Below are 19,433 nucleotides of genomic sequence, written 5' to 3'. Positions count from 1 at the left end.
AGACCGTAGTCAGTAAATTAATCTAAAGTCAGGGGTAGGAACTGAAGTAGAATTCAATAAGTGAACTACAACTAAATTTCGTCGTTGCGAACAACATTTTTGGTGGTATGTTGTTGTTAATTTGCCTCGAATTTCGAAACATTTACTAGATATTGGCTCAATAAAAGTAGTACTAGGCGCGAGGTTCGTACTTCCGCTAGCTCGGTTAGCTAGTTCACGGGGTAACGATATAGGACATTCAAGATGTCCAGACGAGTCCTATAGCGAAGGTAAAAGATGAGTTTAAAAATTACCGATGTAAATGTCTACCGAGACATTTTTAAATGTCTACCGAGGCATTTACATCGGTAGTATCCTAACGAGGCATGGCTTATTACTATAAGATGTAAAAAGTTAGAGCGCGAAAGAAGACTCCCGTTAAAGCCCAACAGTACAAGGAACGGGCAGGAGTGTGGCGACTGGAAGCGTCACAAGCGTCTTCCCCTACAGAGTTGTGATGTACGTATTGTTATTATTATATAAAAATTTATATCTCAAGTTGGGATAAACGAATCACATTAATATTTGGTAAGCGTCTTGGTAATAAAGTTTTAAAATTAGCAAAAAATCAGGATTTAAAAACCTTCTCAAATTATAAAATGGCGGCCATGTTTATCTTTCAATCCTTTATATCTCTATAAATATAAGTTTTATCAAAATATATGTTCTGAAAAAATATTAAGCCTTTTATTTTGAACAAATTGACATTTTATTTGTTAAAATCGATTAATAAATAGTCGGGATATGGGAGAAAATAAGATAGCTATTATCTTTTATCAGCCCATATATTCAGAGAAAACTTTTGTTGATGGCTACTTTGGAAGATACCCTAAGGATTTTCGTCTTTCCAGATACGTTGGTTGTGATAGTTTTGAACAACATTCCTGTTGAAAGAAGTTTCATTTTTACATTGTTAACATGATCAGCAGTAATAGTCGCTGTATAAAATTATTCAAAAGTGAAGAAGTAATAGCAATTGTTTTATTATTATGTAATGTTAAAATTTATTGTGAGAAAATTATTACATTATTTGATACTAATTTACAATACTAGAATTAACAATAAATAAAAAACAATTAATATTTATTCAAATTGAACGTAAAGTGGAGGATATGAAAACAGATACAAAATTAAAACAACAATTTTCTCCTTAACTCTGCTATTTGTAACTCATTTCAAAAAATAAATTGTCATTTTGTTTACAATAAGCTTAATATTTTAGTAGATAACATACATTTTAATAATACTTGTATTTATGGAGATATAACGGATTGAATAATAAAGATGGCCGCCATTTTGTGATTTACAAAGGTATTTAAGTCCTGATTTTTTTCTAATTTTTTTAAAACTTTATTACAAAGACGCTTACCATATATTAATGTGATTCCTCTATCCGAACTTGAGATATACGAGATTTTATATAAAAATAACAAAATGGCGAGCAGTGAGAGAACGAAGGAGAAATTGCCATATTTCCTAAGGATATTTTTTGTTTAGTTTTACAAGTAGAATACGAAAAAGTATAGCCAGTCCACCATTTTAGAAACAATCTATATATATATATATATATATATATATATATATATATATATATATATATATATATTTCTTAATTAAATAATAATTAATGATCTAGTAAATTAAATAAAAATTTAAAAAAACGGAAAATAATTTCAGGTTTTCACAGGAAGAATTAATGTTCAAAATGTCATTTATGTATAAAAAAGGGCAAAGAATTACATAATATTCCAGCTTCGCCAGTGACAAATTTTTATTTTAAAACGTCATATTATTTTAAATTAATTATTAATGCTTTATTATTTAAAGCCATTCTCTGTGGCAGAATGATTGCGTATATTAAGAGACCATGGTTATTCAGAAATGTTATTATATGTTGCAACCAATTTTCCGAATTTTGAAAAATTCAAATGGGGTATTTGTTAGTATAATACAAAATTACGATGGAACCAAACAACAACAAAAATTAACGCATGTACTGAAAAAAAATCGAGTGGCCAGCGGTACACAGAGACCAGTTTGAGCCCGGCGAATTCCCACAAACTATCTTCGTAGAGTTTGATGATAATACAGAGTGATTTTTAGTCTTGTTGCCCAATTTTAAATGTAATTTAAGAAAGGGAAATTTAGGTGGAATAAAAAAATGTATTTGTTACAAAAGAGATTTAATAAAAAGCTATTACTTACATAACTGTTAAAGAATATGCTCAAAATGCCCACCCCTTGCGGTTATACACGCACGGACTCTTTTCAGCATATTAGCAGAAACCTTTTTAAGAGTCGCATTGGAAATATTCATGATTAAGTCTGTAATATTGACTTTAAGTTCATCAATAGTGTGAGGATTGTTTTTGAAGGCCTCGGGCTTAATATAGCCCTACAAAAAGTAGTCAGGAGGTGAGAGGCCTGGGGACCTTGAAGGCCATAAGCCCTTGCTTATTATTCAATCATCAAAGAACTCTTGCAGAAAATCCACGGTTTCTCGAGACGTGTGGCATGTTGCGCCGTCTTGCTGAAACCAGCAATACCGTTGTTGATGTTCCAGGAGGGACACAGATTGGCGCACAATATTCCTGTATACTTCACCATTTACTGTCTGTTCGAAGAATACGGGTCCGACTATACGATGACGAGATAACGCACACCACACACCAATTTTTTCAGGATGCAAAGATTTGTCTTGTAAAGCGTTAGGATTTTCAGTCGCCCAAATTCGACAGTTTTTACTGTTCACATAACCATTGAGATGATCCAAGCTTCATCACTAAACAACACTGTGTTTAAAAATTCAATTCCGTTATCATATACGAGAGACCTAAACCAACGGCAATATTGCAATCGCTTGTTTAAATCTGGAGGCTGAAGCTCTTGAACTAATCGTACGCGCTACGGATACAATTTCGATTTTTTTAGCAGCTTGTTGAACACTCGAATATCACAAACCGACTTGCGTGGAAAGTTTTCGTAAACTTTTCCGTGGAGAATTGAGCGATCTTGTTTTCACATTCTCTAAAACGTCATCTGTCAAGCGAGTCGGTCGACCGCTACGTTTTCTGTCGTAAACACTACCTGTCTCTCGAAACCTGTTTGCTAGCCTAGAAATTGACATTTTTTTCTGGCGGAGGAACATCGACAAATTTCATTTGAAATTATTCTTTTACACTCGCGTACGATTTCTTAGCAAAATATTGTTCAAGAATGAATACTCGTTATTCTATGGTAAAAAACATTCTGTTCGTAACACGACTGGAAACGGCACAAACGTTTACACAGCTCAAGGAGAATCAACTCACACAGCCGTATCTATACCGGTTGAGTAGCGCTACCAACTTCATGTCACAACACAAAATTTCTCTTTCGTAGAAAAAAATTACCAGATATTAACAATTGTGTAACAAGAATAAAAAATCACCCTGCAGAATACTCCTCAGGTAAGTTAATTTTTAACTTCCTAATACATACAAACTATATATACGTACTAATCAGTAGTACGTTCTGTATACTGTATTTATAATGCTGAATCTTGACATGTAATACATTTGCTGTGATATAATAATAATATATATAGAAAAAATGTAATATATCTTGAATAGTGCTGTAAATTTTACGTGATTAATTTACAGCGAGTAGTAATTTCGTAACATGTATTTCTCTAACTCGAACTTTCTGAAAGTCGAATTTTTGTTTATTCCCTTGAATATTCGAGTTATAGGAATTCCACTGTATATATATGTATATATATATATATATATATATATATATATATATATATATATACATATACATACTTAAATGATGTTGTAATTTTATGTCATTGTTAGGTCTATTATTGTGAGAAAATTATAACTTAATTTGATTCTAATTTACAATACTATAATTAACAATAAATAAAACCAATTAATATTTCACCGGATTGAACGTAAAGTGGTTGACATGAAATCAGACAACAAAATTACATCAATTTTCTGCCATAACTCGGCTATTTGTTAACCGATTTAAAAAAAATGTCATTTTGTTCAAAATAAAAGGCTTAATATTTTAATACATAACATATATTTTGTTAAAACTAATATTTATGAAGATATAACGGATTGAAAAATAAACATGGCCGATATTTTGAAATTTTCGAAGGTAGTTAAGTCCTGATTTTTTGCTAATTTTAAAACTTTATTACCAAGACGCTTACCAAATATTGATGTGATTTCTCTATCCGGACTTTAGATATAAATTTTTATATAAAAATAAGAAAGTGGCAAACTGGGGGAAAACGAAAAAGAAATTTATCGTAAGGATATTTTTTGTATAGTTTTACATGTAGAATCCAAAAAAGTATAGTCAGCGTACCATTTTAGAAGAAATCTGTATATTAAAAATTGCTCTTTCTTAGAAAAAAATTACCAGACATTAACAATTGGGTAACAGGACTAAAAAATCACCCTGTAAAATAACAGGATATGCTGTAATTGAAGATTGGACCCATTATTGTCGAATCTGATGCTTTAGAGATACAGGACAAAGTGGACTGGCGTATCCTAACATTAATATTGTGCAAGGCTGTAACGTGCATAACTACAAGGGATTACCTTAGACAGAGTTGTCTAGATCCGTGCACTCACATCTTTGCCAAGAACCAGAACTACATAGCACTGAGTCGCGTTGTTTAGATACAAGAAAATTACCGTATCATCTGCAGGATAAAAAGTCTCTCAAGAAACTCAGTCGCTTGGAAATCAAGGTGGAACTAACCCAGATGTTTTTTTGTCTTCAGTCATTTGATTGGTTTGATGCAGCTCTCCAAGATTCCGTATCAAATACCAGTCGATTCATTTCGGTATACCCCCAAATATCCTACATTTTAACACTTTGAATTACTTATTCCAAACGTTGCCTGCCTGCACCATTTTTCCCACCTACATGTCTCTCCGATATTAAAGCTACTATTCCAGGATACCTTAATATGTTACCTATAAGTCTGTCTATTCTTGTAACTAATCCACCGGATCTAAATTTCGTTCAGTTTCCCATCTCCTGCCTGCGAAAGAGGCAGCAGAGCCTCGCGATGAAAGCATAGCAGCTGGAATTGGACACCAGGAATAAGGGAAGATCCTTGTATAAGTTTATACAGGATCTGGGGGGATGGTATGTCTCCAGCTCGTTTTTGAGGCAATGGGTGCCCGGGTGCTCACTATCCATGTTAATTTAAACCAGTATCCGTTTCGGTTCCGCCTGGCAGCTGATGAGCTGTGCGTTTGCGGGCAGATTCGTCAAATGAACACATGATGTCTGAATGCCCTGCTCTTGTGGAGGGGTAGAACTCAAGCCACCCTGGGACTTAATGGCCAAGGGGAAAATTGGCTACTCACAAGCAGCGAGTCAATGAGGCAAGAGCCGCATTGTCGGACCGTGCGGGAGTTCCTTGATGCGGTTAATTTGTTCAACCGACATCAGTAGTTTACCTAAGGGAAAAGACTTCTACCGCGCTGCTCTGCGAAGCTAACCTAGAGATTTGTATAGCTGACCACTAGCCAATTACGACTCCAAGCGCTTTAATATGGTGGACTGGTACTTGCTAGCATTCAGCGACCAAGGCGTTTCGGCGAATTGCTAAAAAAAAAATTTACTTCTAGACGAAGTAAATTTTAATTTATGGATGTCATATATATTTTAATAGTTGACAGGGTGCGCCTACACATTTTAGCAAATATATGACACGTGAGCGGTTGGCACACATAAGCCGGTGGTGTATGGCACCGTGCTTAGTCCACTTATTGTTAGGTAAGTTCTAGGACGTAAGCTCTAGGACACTAGTCGCTAAACTGTATCGAGGCAAGTGAATGAGGTGGTGGTGGGAGAAATGCCAAGCAAACCAACCAAATCTTCTTTTAACTATATTTTTGGAAATCTTCTATCTTCATCAATTTGTCGCAACATCTCTTTATTTGTCACTTTATCCATCCATCTGATTTTTAACAATCTTCTATACACCACATTTAAAACGCTTCTAATCTTTTATTCTCAGGTACTCCGATCGTCCTAGTTTTACTTCCATATAAAGCTACGTCCCAAACATATACTTTCAAAAATGTTTTCCTGACGTTTAAATTAATTTTTATGAAAGCAAATTATATTTCTGATTTAAAGCTCGTTTCGCTATGCTATTCGACATTTTATATCGCTACTGCTTCGTCCATCTTTACTAATTTTACTTCCCAAATAACATAATTCTTCTAACTCCGTAATCTTTTCTCGTCCTATTTTATATTCAGTGGTCTATCTACTTTATTTGTACTACCTTTCATTACTTTCGTTTTGTTCTTGTTTATTTTCATGCGGTAGTTCTTGCGTAGGATTTAAATCCACGCCCTTCATTGTTTCTTGTAAACAACGAAACCATATGAAACTAAAAATTTGTTTTACAGATAAGCATATTTTATCGTTACGCGTAATATAGTTAAATGGGAACTAACAATTTAAATTAGGGACAGCCCAAACAATATTCTTTTCAAATTGTTATATTATTGAAGAAAGTTTGCATTATAGGAAAATGAACGGATTTATTTGAAAATCGTAAATTTATTTTGTTTTAAACTATTCTGAATACACAGACTCACTCGTTACAGTGTCTATTCTCTAACTTCAAAAACGTGAAGACTACACATAATTAAAAGAAATTTGTAGGCTGCTAAGTGTTATTCAAAATAGTCTTTGCCGGCGCGTGTTTTGATTATAATTCCATCACTTAATATATATTTAAATATGGATTCAGGTTTTAGATTTGTATAAGTTATTATTATTGTTTTTATTTAAAACCTGTAATTTTTATTGTTTTTATAATTTATTTCGTCATATGATTATACAATATCAAATTTTCGTCTTCATTAAATAGAAATAAATTACATCGCTCGAGGCTTAAACAAGTATATATGTAATTTTAACAAAAATATTGCGTTCGGTTTATAATTATTGTTATTAATTTTGTTTTCGAAAATAGATAAAAAGTAGATTACGTATTTTCTTTTGTGCCCTTGAAATTAATAGTATAGAAACAATTCCATTGCAGTTTAAATTAAAATAAAAAATATGTAAAAAAACCGTTTAAAATACCACTTAAATTAAACGCACTAAAAGATAAAAAATAATATTAGGAAGGTATCTCAGAATGGATTCGACAACAAGTTTTGATGGTGATATGTAAGATTATGTGAAAGTCATAGCTTCAAATTAAAAATTTGATGTTTTTGCTCATTTTTTCATATGTGTGATGAATGGCCCAAAGAGTGGGGTGCAAAGATTTGTAATTTGACATGAGCAACCCTGTCTTTAGACCATTCTTCCTTATACGTCTATTAAATTACATATACACATTTTTTGTTGGACTTCATTAAAACTTATTTCATTTGTAAGTAAGATACGATTCTTCAATTGTTTAATAAAGTGGACAGTTACACAATTGCATTGTGGTGGACACCACATTGCACCACATTTTTTTGTGGTGATTATGTCAGCATTTTATATTAGTTTATATATTCATTTTTTTTTTTACGTCGACCAAGTAGTTTATTTGGGGCAAGTGAGAACGTGTCGGATTCGTAACCATTTACACATCGGACAGACACATCGATTCGAATCCAATTTCATATACATATTTTTTTTTAAATTTAAATAATTAATTTATTAATAATATTAAACTCTGTAAAAAGTTTATGAATTAAAATAAAAAGTACACGAAATTTTATTTCACTAATAACTTGTGATTTTGTTTTTAAATATATATTTTTTTTATTGTTATTATTTATCGTAATTTTTTTTTACAACCAGAGGTTAATAATTATTAATAATGAATACATTTAAATTAAAATAAAATATGCAAAATAAAAAGGAAATGAAGTCTGAGTCAAACCGATGTGCCTTCCTCATGTAAGATCCAAATATATCATTAATTAGAATTTCATTTGGCTATTAACTCTTTCTTACTTTTTCCTGTTTAGCCTTGGGTAACTACCGCTTAAATAATACTTAGAGGATGATATGTATATATGTACTTGGCATTTATAGACTTAGAAAAGGCATTAGATAACGTAGACTAGAATAAAATGTTCAGCATTTAAAAAATAGATAGATGAACAATTGCTAACATTTACAGGAACCAAACAGCAACAGTAATAATTGAAGAACGTAAGAAAGAAGCCTTAATAAAAAAGGGAGTCCGACAAGGATGTTCCCTATCCCCGTTACTTTTTAATCTTTACATAGAAATAGCAGTTATTTAGATTAGGAGTAACAGTACAAGATGAAAAGATAAAAATGCTACGATTTGCTGATGATATAGTAATTCTAGCTGAGAGTAAAAAATATTTGAAGAAACAATGAACGGCATTGATGAAGTCCTACGCAAGAACTACCGCATGAAAATAAAAAAGAACAAAACGAATGTAATGAAATGTAGTAGAAATAACGAAGATAGACCATTGAATATAAAAATAGAGGAAAGATTACGGTGGTAGAAGAATTTTATTATTTGAGAAGTAGAATTAGTAAAGATGGACGAAGCAGGGGCGATATAAAATGCGGAATAGCACAGGCGAAACGAACCTTCAAACAGAAATATAATTTGTTTACACCAAAAATTAATTTAAACGTCAGGAAAACAATTTTGAAAGTATATGTTTGGGGCGTAGCGTTATACAAGTGAGACTTGGAAGATCAGAGTACCTGAGATGAAAAGATTAGAAGCTTTTGCAATATGGTGCTATAGGAGAATGTTAAAAATCAGATGGGTGGATAAAATGACAATGAAGAGGTGTTGCGGCAAATCGATGAAGAAAGAAGCATTTGGAAAATATAGTTAAAAGAAGAGACAGACTTATAGGCCACATATTCAGGCATACTGGTATAGTCGCTTTAATATTGAAGGGATAGGTAGATGGGAAAAATTGTGCAGGCGGCAACGTTTGGAATATGTAAAACAAATTGTTACGGATGTAAGATGTAGAGTGTATACCGAAGTGAAACGACTGGCACTAGATAGTGAATTTTGAAAAGCTACATCAAACCAGTCAAATGACTGAAAACAAAAAAAAAGGAAAAATCAAATCTAAAATATAGCGTATCTCGTAAATGACAATTATTTACCTCCACCCACAATTTTAGGGGTTGTAAATCAAATATGGATATGATTTTTTGTAGCATAATTTTTATTTACAAGATTTACTTTTAGACCAGAATAGCAAAAGAACCCAAAAAAAATTTTAAATTGGGTTGATTACCCTCTTAATCTAAGATAAATTTATTCTATTAAATAAAATTAATATTTATCGAACATTTTTTTTTTAAGTAGCTAACATAATATTAATTATAATATTCTTACCATTTTATAAGGACATTTGAAAAAATATTCAAACTTGCAGTAGAATCAAAAACATATGGCTTTGCTTACCTGAAAGAAAAAAAAAATTATTAATAACTTTCTATATTCATCATTTTAAAATACAAAAAATGTGGCAACGATGTTGTTTTACATTTACACGATTTGAATAAATCTTGAAATTTTACTTTTTTAAAAATAAATACTAGCCGATTAGGTCTCGCTTCGTTCGCCCGATACTATAGCCAGGGAGCTCTACCCTCTGGACCCTCGACGCTTTCGTATCCTCATGTTTGTGCGAATATTAACTACTTTACAGAGATATTTTAAGAAAAGAAATATTACTGTGTAGAGAATATTTTTTCTGAACATTTTGATGTTTTTTGTTTATTTCAAATAGGCTTAAGGAGTTAGTAGATAGAGAATTTAATATTTAGTATAATATTTAACGCTAGCAACAATATTGATAACAAGCAATTTTTGGTAACAAATACAAAATAAAAGTATAACAAAAAAATATAGCCTACTCGCTAGGAAACGCCGTATTTTTCGTTTAGTCTTGTGTGGGTTGTGTTTAAGGTTACGTTAGTTGCCAGTATAGCTGCTTAGCGCAGAGTAGACCACGTGATGCGCCGGCCGGATGCGCACCAACGATCTCTCCCGCTAAATAAAAATCTTTTTTTTTTTATATTAAATATTAACTTTTTTCCTGTTTTAGCCTCCAGGAATTTACGTTTAGGTATTACTTCAGAGGATGAATGAGGATGATGCGTATGAGAGTAAATGAAGTGTATTCTCGTACAGTCTCAGTTCGACCGTTCCTGAGATGTGTGGTTAATTAAAACCCAACCACCAAAGAACACTGGTATCCACGATCTAGTATTCAAATCCGTATAAAAGTAACTGCCTTTACTAGGACTTAAATGTTAGAACTCTCGACTTCGAAATCAGCTGATTTAGACCACTAGACCAATCCGGTGGGTTGCTACTAAATATTAACTAATAATCCTTTCTTTTATTAATAACATTAAATAAATCAAATTAATAAATAAAAATAATCTACGCTTAGGAATTAAATTAAATTGATAATGGACTGCTTTAGCGGAAGGGAGTCGGCTGAGAGAGTCGCCATGTGCACCCCCATTGGTCCGCTCTAAGCTATTAGCAGCTAAAAGAAAAATTTGACCACATACAACAAGCAAACAAACCCACGCACCATTCGTTTTTTTATGGAAAAAAAAAAAATATTATAAATCATATGGCCTAATTACTTCTCATATATTGGAGCAAGTAATTTCGGTTTTGTATTGTGAAACATAACTCTATTATTATTTTTTGTAAAAAGAATGAATCTTTTAATCAATTATATATTTTTTATTTTTTCATATTTCCGTCAACTTCATGATTCCTTTCCTTTCTTTTTCCTGTTTAGCCTCCGGTAATTACCGTTCAGATAATACTTCAGAAGATGATATGTATGAGTGTAAATGAAGTGTAGTCTTATACAGTATCAGTTCGACTATTCCTGAGATGTGTGATTAATTGAAACCCAAACACCGGTATCCACGATTTATTATTCAAATCCGTGTAAAAATAACTGACTTTACTAGGACTTGAACGCTGGAACTCTCGACTTCCAAATCAGCTGATTTGAGAAGATGCGTTCACCACTAGACCAACCCGGTGAGTTAACTTCATGATTGCACGCTCATACAAAATTACGGTCTTTGTCTGCAAAATCCAGTGCGATTACAAATCATCATCAACATTATCACCATTCAAAGAGTTTTACAAACTTTGAAATAGATGGCAATCTGATGGTTCAAGATCAGTGCTATTCTCGACCAAGTTGCAATAATTTTCCACGAGTTACCAAAGATCTGTGGGGTCTTGCATTGATTTGGTGGAAAAAAATTCCTTTACGTTTTGCCAATTCTGACCATTTTTCTTTAATTTCTTCCTCCAGTTTCATTAGTTGTTGACAATAAATATTTGAATCGATCGTTTGATTCCTTGGAAGCAGCTTAAAATATACAACACTTTTTTTTTTGTCTTCAGTCATTTGACTGGTTTGATGCAGCTCTCCAAGATTCCCTATCTAGTGCTAGTCGTTTCATTTCAGTATACCCTCTACATCCTACATCCCTAACAATTTGTTTTACTTTTGTAATCCCACTGAATTGATAGTATGAACGTTTTTTGATGTGATTCAGCTTTCGATGTGGCTTTAACCGGTTCACAACGCTCGGACCGTGATTGTTTTCAATTAATATTATTCTTGATGATTCATTTATCATCACCGTTGATGATTTGTTTCAAAGAAGGGTCGACATCAGTGCGTTTGTGGTGCATATCGCAAATATTGATTTGGTGTGTTGAAAAATTTTTCTTACTACTCATTAGGAACCCAAATATCGAGCTTCTTAACGAGTCCAAGACATTCGATGTGATTTTCGATCGTTATGTGCGATACCATTTAACCTCTCTGCAACTCTTGCACAATTACATTACGATTCGATTCAATTGGGGCTTTGATTTGGTATTCATCGACTTCAACAGTAGGTCGAGCTGAGCGTTGATCATATACGAGTGAAAAATCTCCAGAATGAAACTTTTTAAAGCGATTCTGACACGTGAGTTTTATTAGGCGATCAACATCGTAAAACTCAAATACATCTTGTGATCCTCAGTGGGTTTCTTGCATTTATGGAAATAAAAAAAATAAAATATCTCGAAAATGTTCGTTATTGCAATCTATATTAATATTGACCTAAACTAACAGGTTAAAACAAAATTACGCGCAATTGGTTTTTAAAGTATGCTAAGAAAACATCTATCCGATTACAAAAGAAAAAGTCTGATGTGGAAGTAAAATGACTTCTTTGTACGCCTATTAAATTATATATACACATTTTATGCTGCACTTTATTTACAAGGTAAATAACTTATTGACCTCAGAACGAACGCAGAAGATTGAAGACCGGGGCCTTGCGCCTTGGCAGGTCAGACGGGACGAATCCCCCATGGGCCACAACACGCGTGGTATATTTCCTTTAGTCTGATTTAGGTGCGTAGATGGGTTTCTCCCAATCGGTATATCACACAGTTTCTCTTCGGGCATGGTGCCTTTCGGGCGAGTTTGGCTAGTTTTCGTTTGGTGGATTCGAGTCAATGCCCGGATTGTGGGACAGATGATATAGTGGACCAAAAACCTCTATATCTGTCTCCGATATGAGGCCAAACGTTCATGAGCTGTTAGGGAACTTGAGAGAAGAATATATTCCTTTCTGGATCTCCGTATTAACTGGATGATCCGCGAGGAGTGGTCTGTAGTGGCTGGTTTTCTTCGCGCCCTTGCGGTTTGTAGGTCTGCCGAGGGAGTTTAATCGAAGTATTTAATCGTGGTAGGATCCCGGGTGGCAAAGGTTCGGGCCTAGCCATCGGATTAGTTGGAGGTAGGCGCATTGGTATCGTGTCACAGTTATATTGGTATTGTTTGTGATTCGACTTAGGATTCCCGCCGGCGGGGATAGCCGCTCTGCCGGGGTATGGTAGCCCTTGCGACCAGGGGCGTGGCTTCGTTCCGCCGGTTGCGATTCTGATTGTGACTTTGTAATACCGTGCGAGACTCCATGATGTGACCGGGTGGTGGTGCGGGGTTTGTCCCTGGCTCCTGCGCGGACCGGAATGAAGTTACGTTTCCTTTATTAGGTGATATAATTTGGTCCACTTATTTGGGTGTAAGTCTGAATTTTTATGTTGTGTAATACATAATTTTGATTGGTATGAGTGTAGCACTGATTTAACTTACAACTCGTTTGTTTTCTAAGGCATTCACAGTCACGAACGGTGTTGTCCAATTTAGACTAGACGAGGGGTCCACGCTTCCGTGGTCTCGGTTAGTTAGTTTGAGGGAATCATGTTAGGTTGGATGTAAAGATGCCCGTTTGAGGCCTACGTGAAGGCGAAATTTGATTTGTATTTTACTGATGCAAATGTCTGCCGAGGCCTGGCTGATGACTGTGACATGTAATCAGTTAGAGGGTCGAAAGACGATCTCCGGTAAAGCCCCTCAGGGCTCGGAACGGAAGGGGTGGTACGGCGATCGGTATCGTCACAAGGTGGGTATCTTTCCTCTACAAGGTTGGGATGCATTTCATTTAAGCTTATTTCATTTGAAAGTGAGATACGATCCTCCAATTCTTTAATAAAGTGAAGAGTTACATAATTACTAAAATGATAATTTTTATTAATATCAAATTTATACAATTATTAATTCAACAATCTTACCTGAAATATTAGGACACAGTAAAAGTTCAAATTATTTCTAATTCTGAAAGAAAATAACTGTACCTTTTTCTATGAAAAGTTAAATCAGTATCAGGCACCTAAGATCCATATTGCTGTACTTCTTCCTGATGGAATGCTTTATTAGCTATGCCAAGGAGGGTGGGTAGCCAGGGGTGAAGGTTTTGTCGGTAGTGCGCAGGTATACAAACGCTCTTCCTAAAACCTATTGAGCATGTTAGCGACCCCGTAACTGCTTCAGCGTTTGTAAAATATATTCTCCACCATTACTGTAGCTAATAAGGGAAAGGTACGGGCTTCAGGACACCGATTTGAACCAAATTGCGTGTGTGAATAACAGTACACTGTTTACGTGTCCATCACAAAATACTAACACACAGTATTTAATTATATTCAAGAAAAATAGCCCTAAATATTTTCTTAGCATTTTAAATTCGTTTATATATTAATTTTGTTTCACGTCGGTCAAGTAGTTATGTGGTGTAAGTGAGAACGTATCGGATCCGTAACCACGCACGTCTGACTGTAAACATTTTTGAATTAAAATGGAAAGTACATAAAACTTTATTTCACTAATAACTTCTGATCTTTTTTCATAATTTTTTTTGTATTGTTATTATGGAATTATTATTTATTGTTAATTTTTTTTTTAAATCAAAGGCTAATAATTATTAATAAATCAATATGTTTACATTTTAAAAAAAAGTTAAAAAAATATATATATGTGTGTATGAAGTAGGATGCAAACCGATGTGTCTCCCCTTGTAAGATCCAAATATTTCATTAATTAAAATTTTATTTGGCTATAACTCTGGAACCAATGAAAATAAGTACCACTTATATTATATCATTGAAAAGCTCTTAACGAGGATTTATTACAACAGTTAAGAAAAAGTCCAAAATCCAGATTTTTCAAAATTGAATGTATATACACTTTTGATCCAGTGGATTGCAATCAAAAGGGGAGGTGCACAACTATATGTTCCAACGGTCGTAAATACAAAATTTCAACATTATACAGCTAATCGTTTTTGAGTTATGCTAGTTACATACGTACGTACAGACGTCACGACGAAACTAGTCAAAATGGATATATCCGTTGAAATCTGAAAACCGTAATTTTTCGCGATTACAATACTTCCTTTACTTCGTACAAGGAAATAAAAAAATCACAACATGACAGAAGTCCTTCAAAGCAAATATGAAGATGTTTATTTGTAAAAACCGAAATTACTTTCTTGTCAATCCCCGATATTTATTATTTATTCTTTTATAGAATTAATAAAAAGGTAAATTCCTAAAGTACGAGTAATCTTACACTTGTTTAAATATTATCCAAAACAAATGTATTAAAACAGATTTAATACTTTTTGAAAAATCCACATTTCCAAAAAATATCTGACCACAAAAATGTAATATTTTCTTAGAGTTGCCTATTTATTCTTCTTATATAGTGGAAAAATAATGATAAATGAAAACAAACCAAAAAGTTTTAAGAAATTCAAAAAATTCTGTATTAACTTACAATCGATATTTTTAAACTTTGATTGGCTCGCCAACTCCTAATGTTGCCTTAGAATATTCTTTTGTGTTACTTTCATGACTGCTATGTCTAGGAAGACATAAGAAAAAAGTTTATTAAAAAATATGCAATAAATAAAAAGATAAATTTTTCGATTTTTGGGGAAAAGCGAAATTTGGGGGCAAATTTTTTTTAAAAGATTAGATAAGCATACAGGCATGTACCGAACTTAATACAAAATGTAGTTACGATTGCAAAATTTTGTGAAAACTGACCCCAAAATCTGTGTACCCCCCTACTAGAAGAGACATTGATCCCAAAATTTTACCAACAAATTGTCTTAAAAACACAAGTCTCTGAACAAAATATCATCAAATTCAGTTTATCCAATTAAAAATTATTACGCTTAAAACACGCTACCAAACGTACATTACTCCCATCCCACGTTTTATTGGTTTTTGGAATCCCTTGAAAAGTCGAGAAAAAAAAGATCTATACCCCATCTTATAACTGATTACCAAACTTTCATTCTTTTAGCACGGCTCTAGAATATGAGGCCAAAAAAAGTAAAATAAATAAAAATAAACGCTATATACAAATTACTGTTGTAGTAGTAGCCAGTGTATTGCTGTGCACATAGGCTGACGGCTGGCTTACTATCCTGAACTCTGCCAATGTACTGCATACTGTGTAAGTATACGGAGCAATACGAGATGATATCGTAAATGAATGACTACACAAACATAATTTTTGTTTCCTAACACGCGATACATGATTTCAATCTGGTTTTGATCCTGAAAACGAATATGAACCCAGACGTTTTCTATCACCCAGCATTTTTTTTAAATTATTAAATTTTAATTAAAGGATTTGTTTTTTAATTTTTCAACATATAGTTAGCATTTTAAGTTCCTATATTGTATTTTGTTAACCAATTTTTTATTGTTTAACGTTGTTAACATAATTTGTAAGCTATAAATAAAAAATACTAGAAAAAGAAACAAATCATATTATATTCACATATCATGACATCATACCTAATACTGAAGAGTGAGCCTTCATGGATAAGATTAATCATGTCTGTGCAGATCAAAACATGTAGCTGAAAATATAACTGTGTTGTTTGTATTAAGCTCTGGATACAGGAATGAATTATTTTTGTTCAGTCTTATTGCTGTGTTAAATTTGTTAACAGTGTAGTGTCATAATGCCTCGAAATTGTATAGATGATGTGGATGCCTTTTGTTAAGTATGTGGTGAGTTTACCGTAAAATCAAATAGAAAAACATTACACCTTTAATTAAAAAAGCATATCGTTTGTACTTTCAGTGTAAAATTGGTGATCAGGATAAAACTCCTCATATAATATGCACTAATTGTTCTGTATATTTAAGAGGATGGCTGAAATATACAGGTCTGGCTTTACCATTTGGTGTACCTATGGTTTGACGTGAACCAAAGGATCATATAACCGATTACTTTTGTTTAACAAGTGTTTCAGGAATTTCTAAAAAAATGTAAACATACTGTAAATTATTCTTCATTACAATCTGCAATCAGGCATGTACCTCACAGTGAAATTATTCCAGTCCCTGAGCCACCTGTGAATGAATGTTTCGAAAGCAGCGACGAAGAATCAGGCAGTACTAAAGAAGCCAACAATGATTTTGATTTTGATTTATTTTCCAATAAGCCACATTTTATATCACAAGATGAATTAAATGACTTGGTTAGGGATTTCAATTTATCAAAAAAATTAAGCTGAACTGTTAGAATCAAGACTGCAAGGTTGGAATTTACTTCGAAAAATAAAAATTTCGGGCTTTCGAAGCCGACAAAAAGAACTTTCTCAGTACTATATTTAATAATTTGGCTTATTGCACAAATATTGATGAGCTTATGTTGCACTTAGGACAAGTTCATAAACCTGAGGACTGGTGCCTTTTGATAGATTTGTCCAACTAAAATTTAAAAGTGGTTTTACTACCCAAAAGGTAACAAATATCATTCGTTACTAATCGCTTATGGTATTAATTTGAAAGAGATATACTATGTGATGAAAGACATTCTTGAAAAAATAAATTATAAAAAACACTATCTGGAACATATGTGGTGATTTGAAAGTTACAGACATTTTGTTAGGCATGCAGTTAGCCTGTACTAAGTACATGTATTTTATTTGCGAAGACGCGTTCACTACTAGATCAACCCGGTGGGTCCCACTCGTCCTGTTAGTCTATCTCTCTCGCATGCGATGTGCACAGCTATATATCGCCCGCTATAGTTTCTAAGACATGTTGCTAAGAAAACTGACACAAAAACTTTTTTTTAAATTAAGTGTATGAGAAAGAATTAAAAGCATAGAAACTCTTAGGAAACAACTTAGATTTGAAATCGCAAGAGTAATAATAAATAAAAGCCAAGGCTACAAAACCAGTTAGAAATTCAGTTAGCTGACTTAAGGCAATCATTTATGTTTTATAAGTCGACATAATTTTTTCTTTTAATGATTCAGTAAAGACACAGTTCATACTTCTTTATTTGGTTTGAGCAATACTAGATAAAATAAATTTCTAGTGAAAAAGTAAAATTATGTTAAGTAATTCAGTAAGGTTAAGACATATTTAAACGGAGAATTATAAACAAAATAAAAAATTTCATAATGATAATAATCTTTTAATGTACCGTAATTATTTTAATTGATAGAATATTTCTAAACAGTTTTATGACAATTTTTAAAGTATTGATTAATACATAAGCAAAACTGACGTGCATACGTGAGCGAGCACAAATATACACAAAAAAACAATAGAAACTACGTACGTAACTGGACACACGATTCGAGTTTTTTTTTTATTCTAATTTTCCTACGAAATCAACCAAGATTTTACCATTGGAAAAAACTACACTACAACCTTAATATAATACAATATTATTAGAAAAAATTCCGGCAAGAGTTGCATAACTTTCTAGGCTTAGCCCTTCACAAATTTTTATATCAAATACCAAAGAAGGAAATATACTTTACAAGCTGTTATAGGTCGCCTATAACATTAACTAAATATTTAAAATTCCCACTTAAATATTTAAATAATTAAAATTCCCACTTTAATATAAAATTTGTTTAACGACATTAGAAAAATATATATATAATAAAACTAGCGGACCCGACAGACCTGTTCAACCGTTGTCCTGTTCAAACGTTGTAAATCCAAAAATTAAAAAAAAATCAAATAAACTCTAAATTGTTTGGACCATTTTGATGAAAAAATATGTAAAAAAAAAAAAAAAAATTATTTTTAAAACACCTGACGCCACCACGAGTACAGTTATCTCAACTCGACCTATGAGATCTTTCAGCGTTCTATCGAGAGCTTCAAGTGAATGCTTGTGAGCCGTGGTGCATTCATCCTAAACAATAATTTTGCATTTTCTCAAAATTTCAGCCATTCCTGAATGCTTCTTTATGTTACACATTTCGTCTGGATTTGTGTGAATGTTCAATGACAACTTGAGTGCTGAATGTGCAGTCTATCCACCATCAAGCAAGGTCGCTGCAACGCCTGATGAAGCAATTGCCAACGCAAAAACGTTTCCAAAGTTGCCACTATTTCTCGCTCCTCCATCTGCTCGATGCGGTTGTATTGGCTGCGTGTGTTAATTTGTTGTTCCTCATTGCCCATGAAATAGATACGCAAAAATTTTGGATCGGCATCAGGCATTGATAACAAAGAACCAATTTGATGGTACACTTGGCCCTGAATCTTAAATGTTGATTCAAAATTACCACCGTCCTCATTCTGAACGATTTTTATCATTTGGAAGCAATAATTGAATTAACGAATTTTACGCAAAAACAATTTCGATTGAGATGTGGCTCCTCCAGCCAATAGTGTTTGCAGCGGTTCTGGCGGCGAATTCAAGGGTGGAAGTGAAACTTTTCCTGACGCGCAGCATAGACCGGCCGATTCACCTTTGTATTTAAGTACATGGCAGTGTTGGCATTCTTTGTCCATATTGCCGGTGACAAAGCGCATGTGACGATTAGTCTATTTCCGGCTCACTTTCGAACGCAAGGCGGTGAATTGATGCACGTGTCAATGCGCGACGTTCTTGCACGCGCTGTCGATCATGAGCGCTCTGTGCGCGTCGGTGACTCGTTGACGTGCCTCTCTTTGTCCC

General features: G+C 33.4%; 1 protein-coding gene across 3 annotated transcripts in view; it reads right to left on the bottom strand.

Moving 5' to 3' along the window:
- Nucleotides 1–19,433, bottom strand: part of LOC142322458 (epidermal retinol dehydrogenase 2-like) — a 231,960-nt gene that overhangs the window by 190,053 nt on the left and 22,474 nt on the right. Inside the window, exon 1 of one of the 3 annotated variants that reach the window (XM_075361567.1) lies at nt 9,425–9,442. The exons of the other annotated variants lie outside the window; for them this stretch is intronic. Within the exon in view, the coding sequence (XP_075217682.1) occupies nt 9,425–9,427 (3 nt within the window). The 5' untranslated portion in view covers nt 9,428–9,442. Of the gene's footprint in view, nt 1–9,424; nt 9,443–19,433 lie in introns of those variants that run through there. 3 annotated transcript variants of the gene reach the window in all.

This window comes from Lycorma delicatula, chromosome 1, assembly GCF_047948215.1.
Source record: "Lycorma delicatula isolate Av1 chromosome 1, ASM4794821v1, whole genome shotgun sequence".
Taxonomy (NCBI): Eukaryota; Metazoa; Arthropoda; class Insecta; order Hemiptera; family Fulgoridae; genus Lycorma; species Lycorma delicatula.
This window is presented reverse-complemented; position numbering and strand designations above follow the sequence as displayed.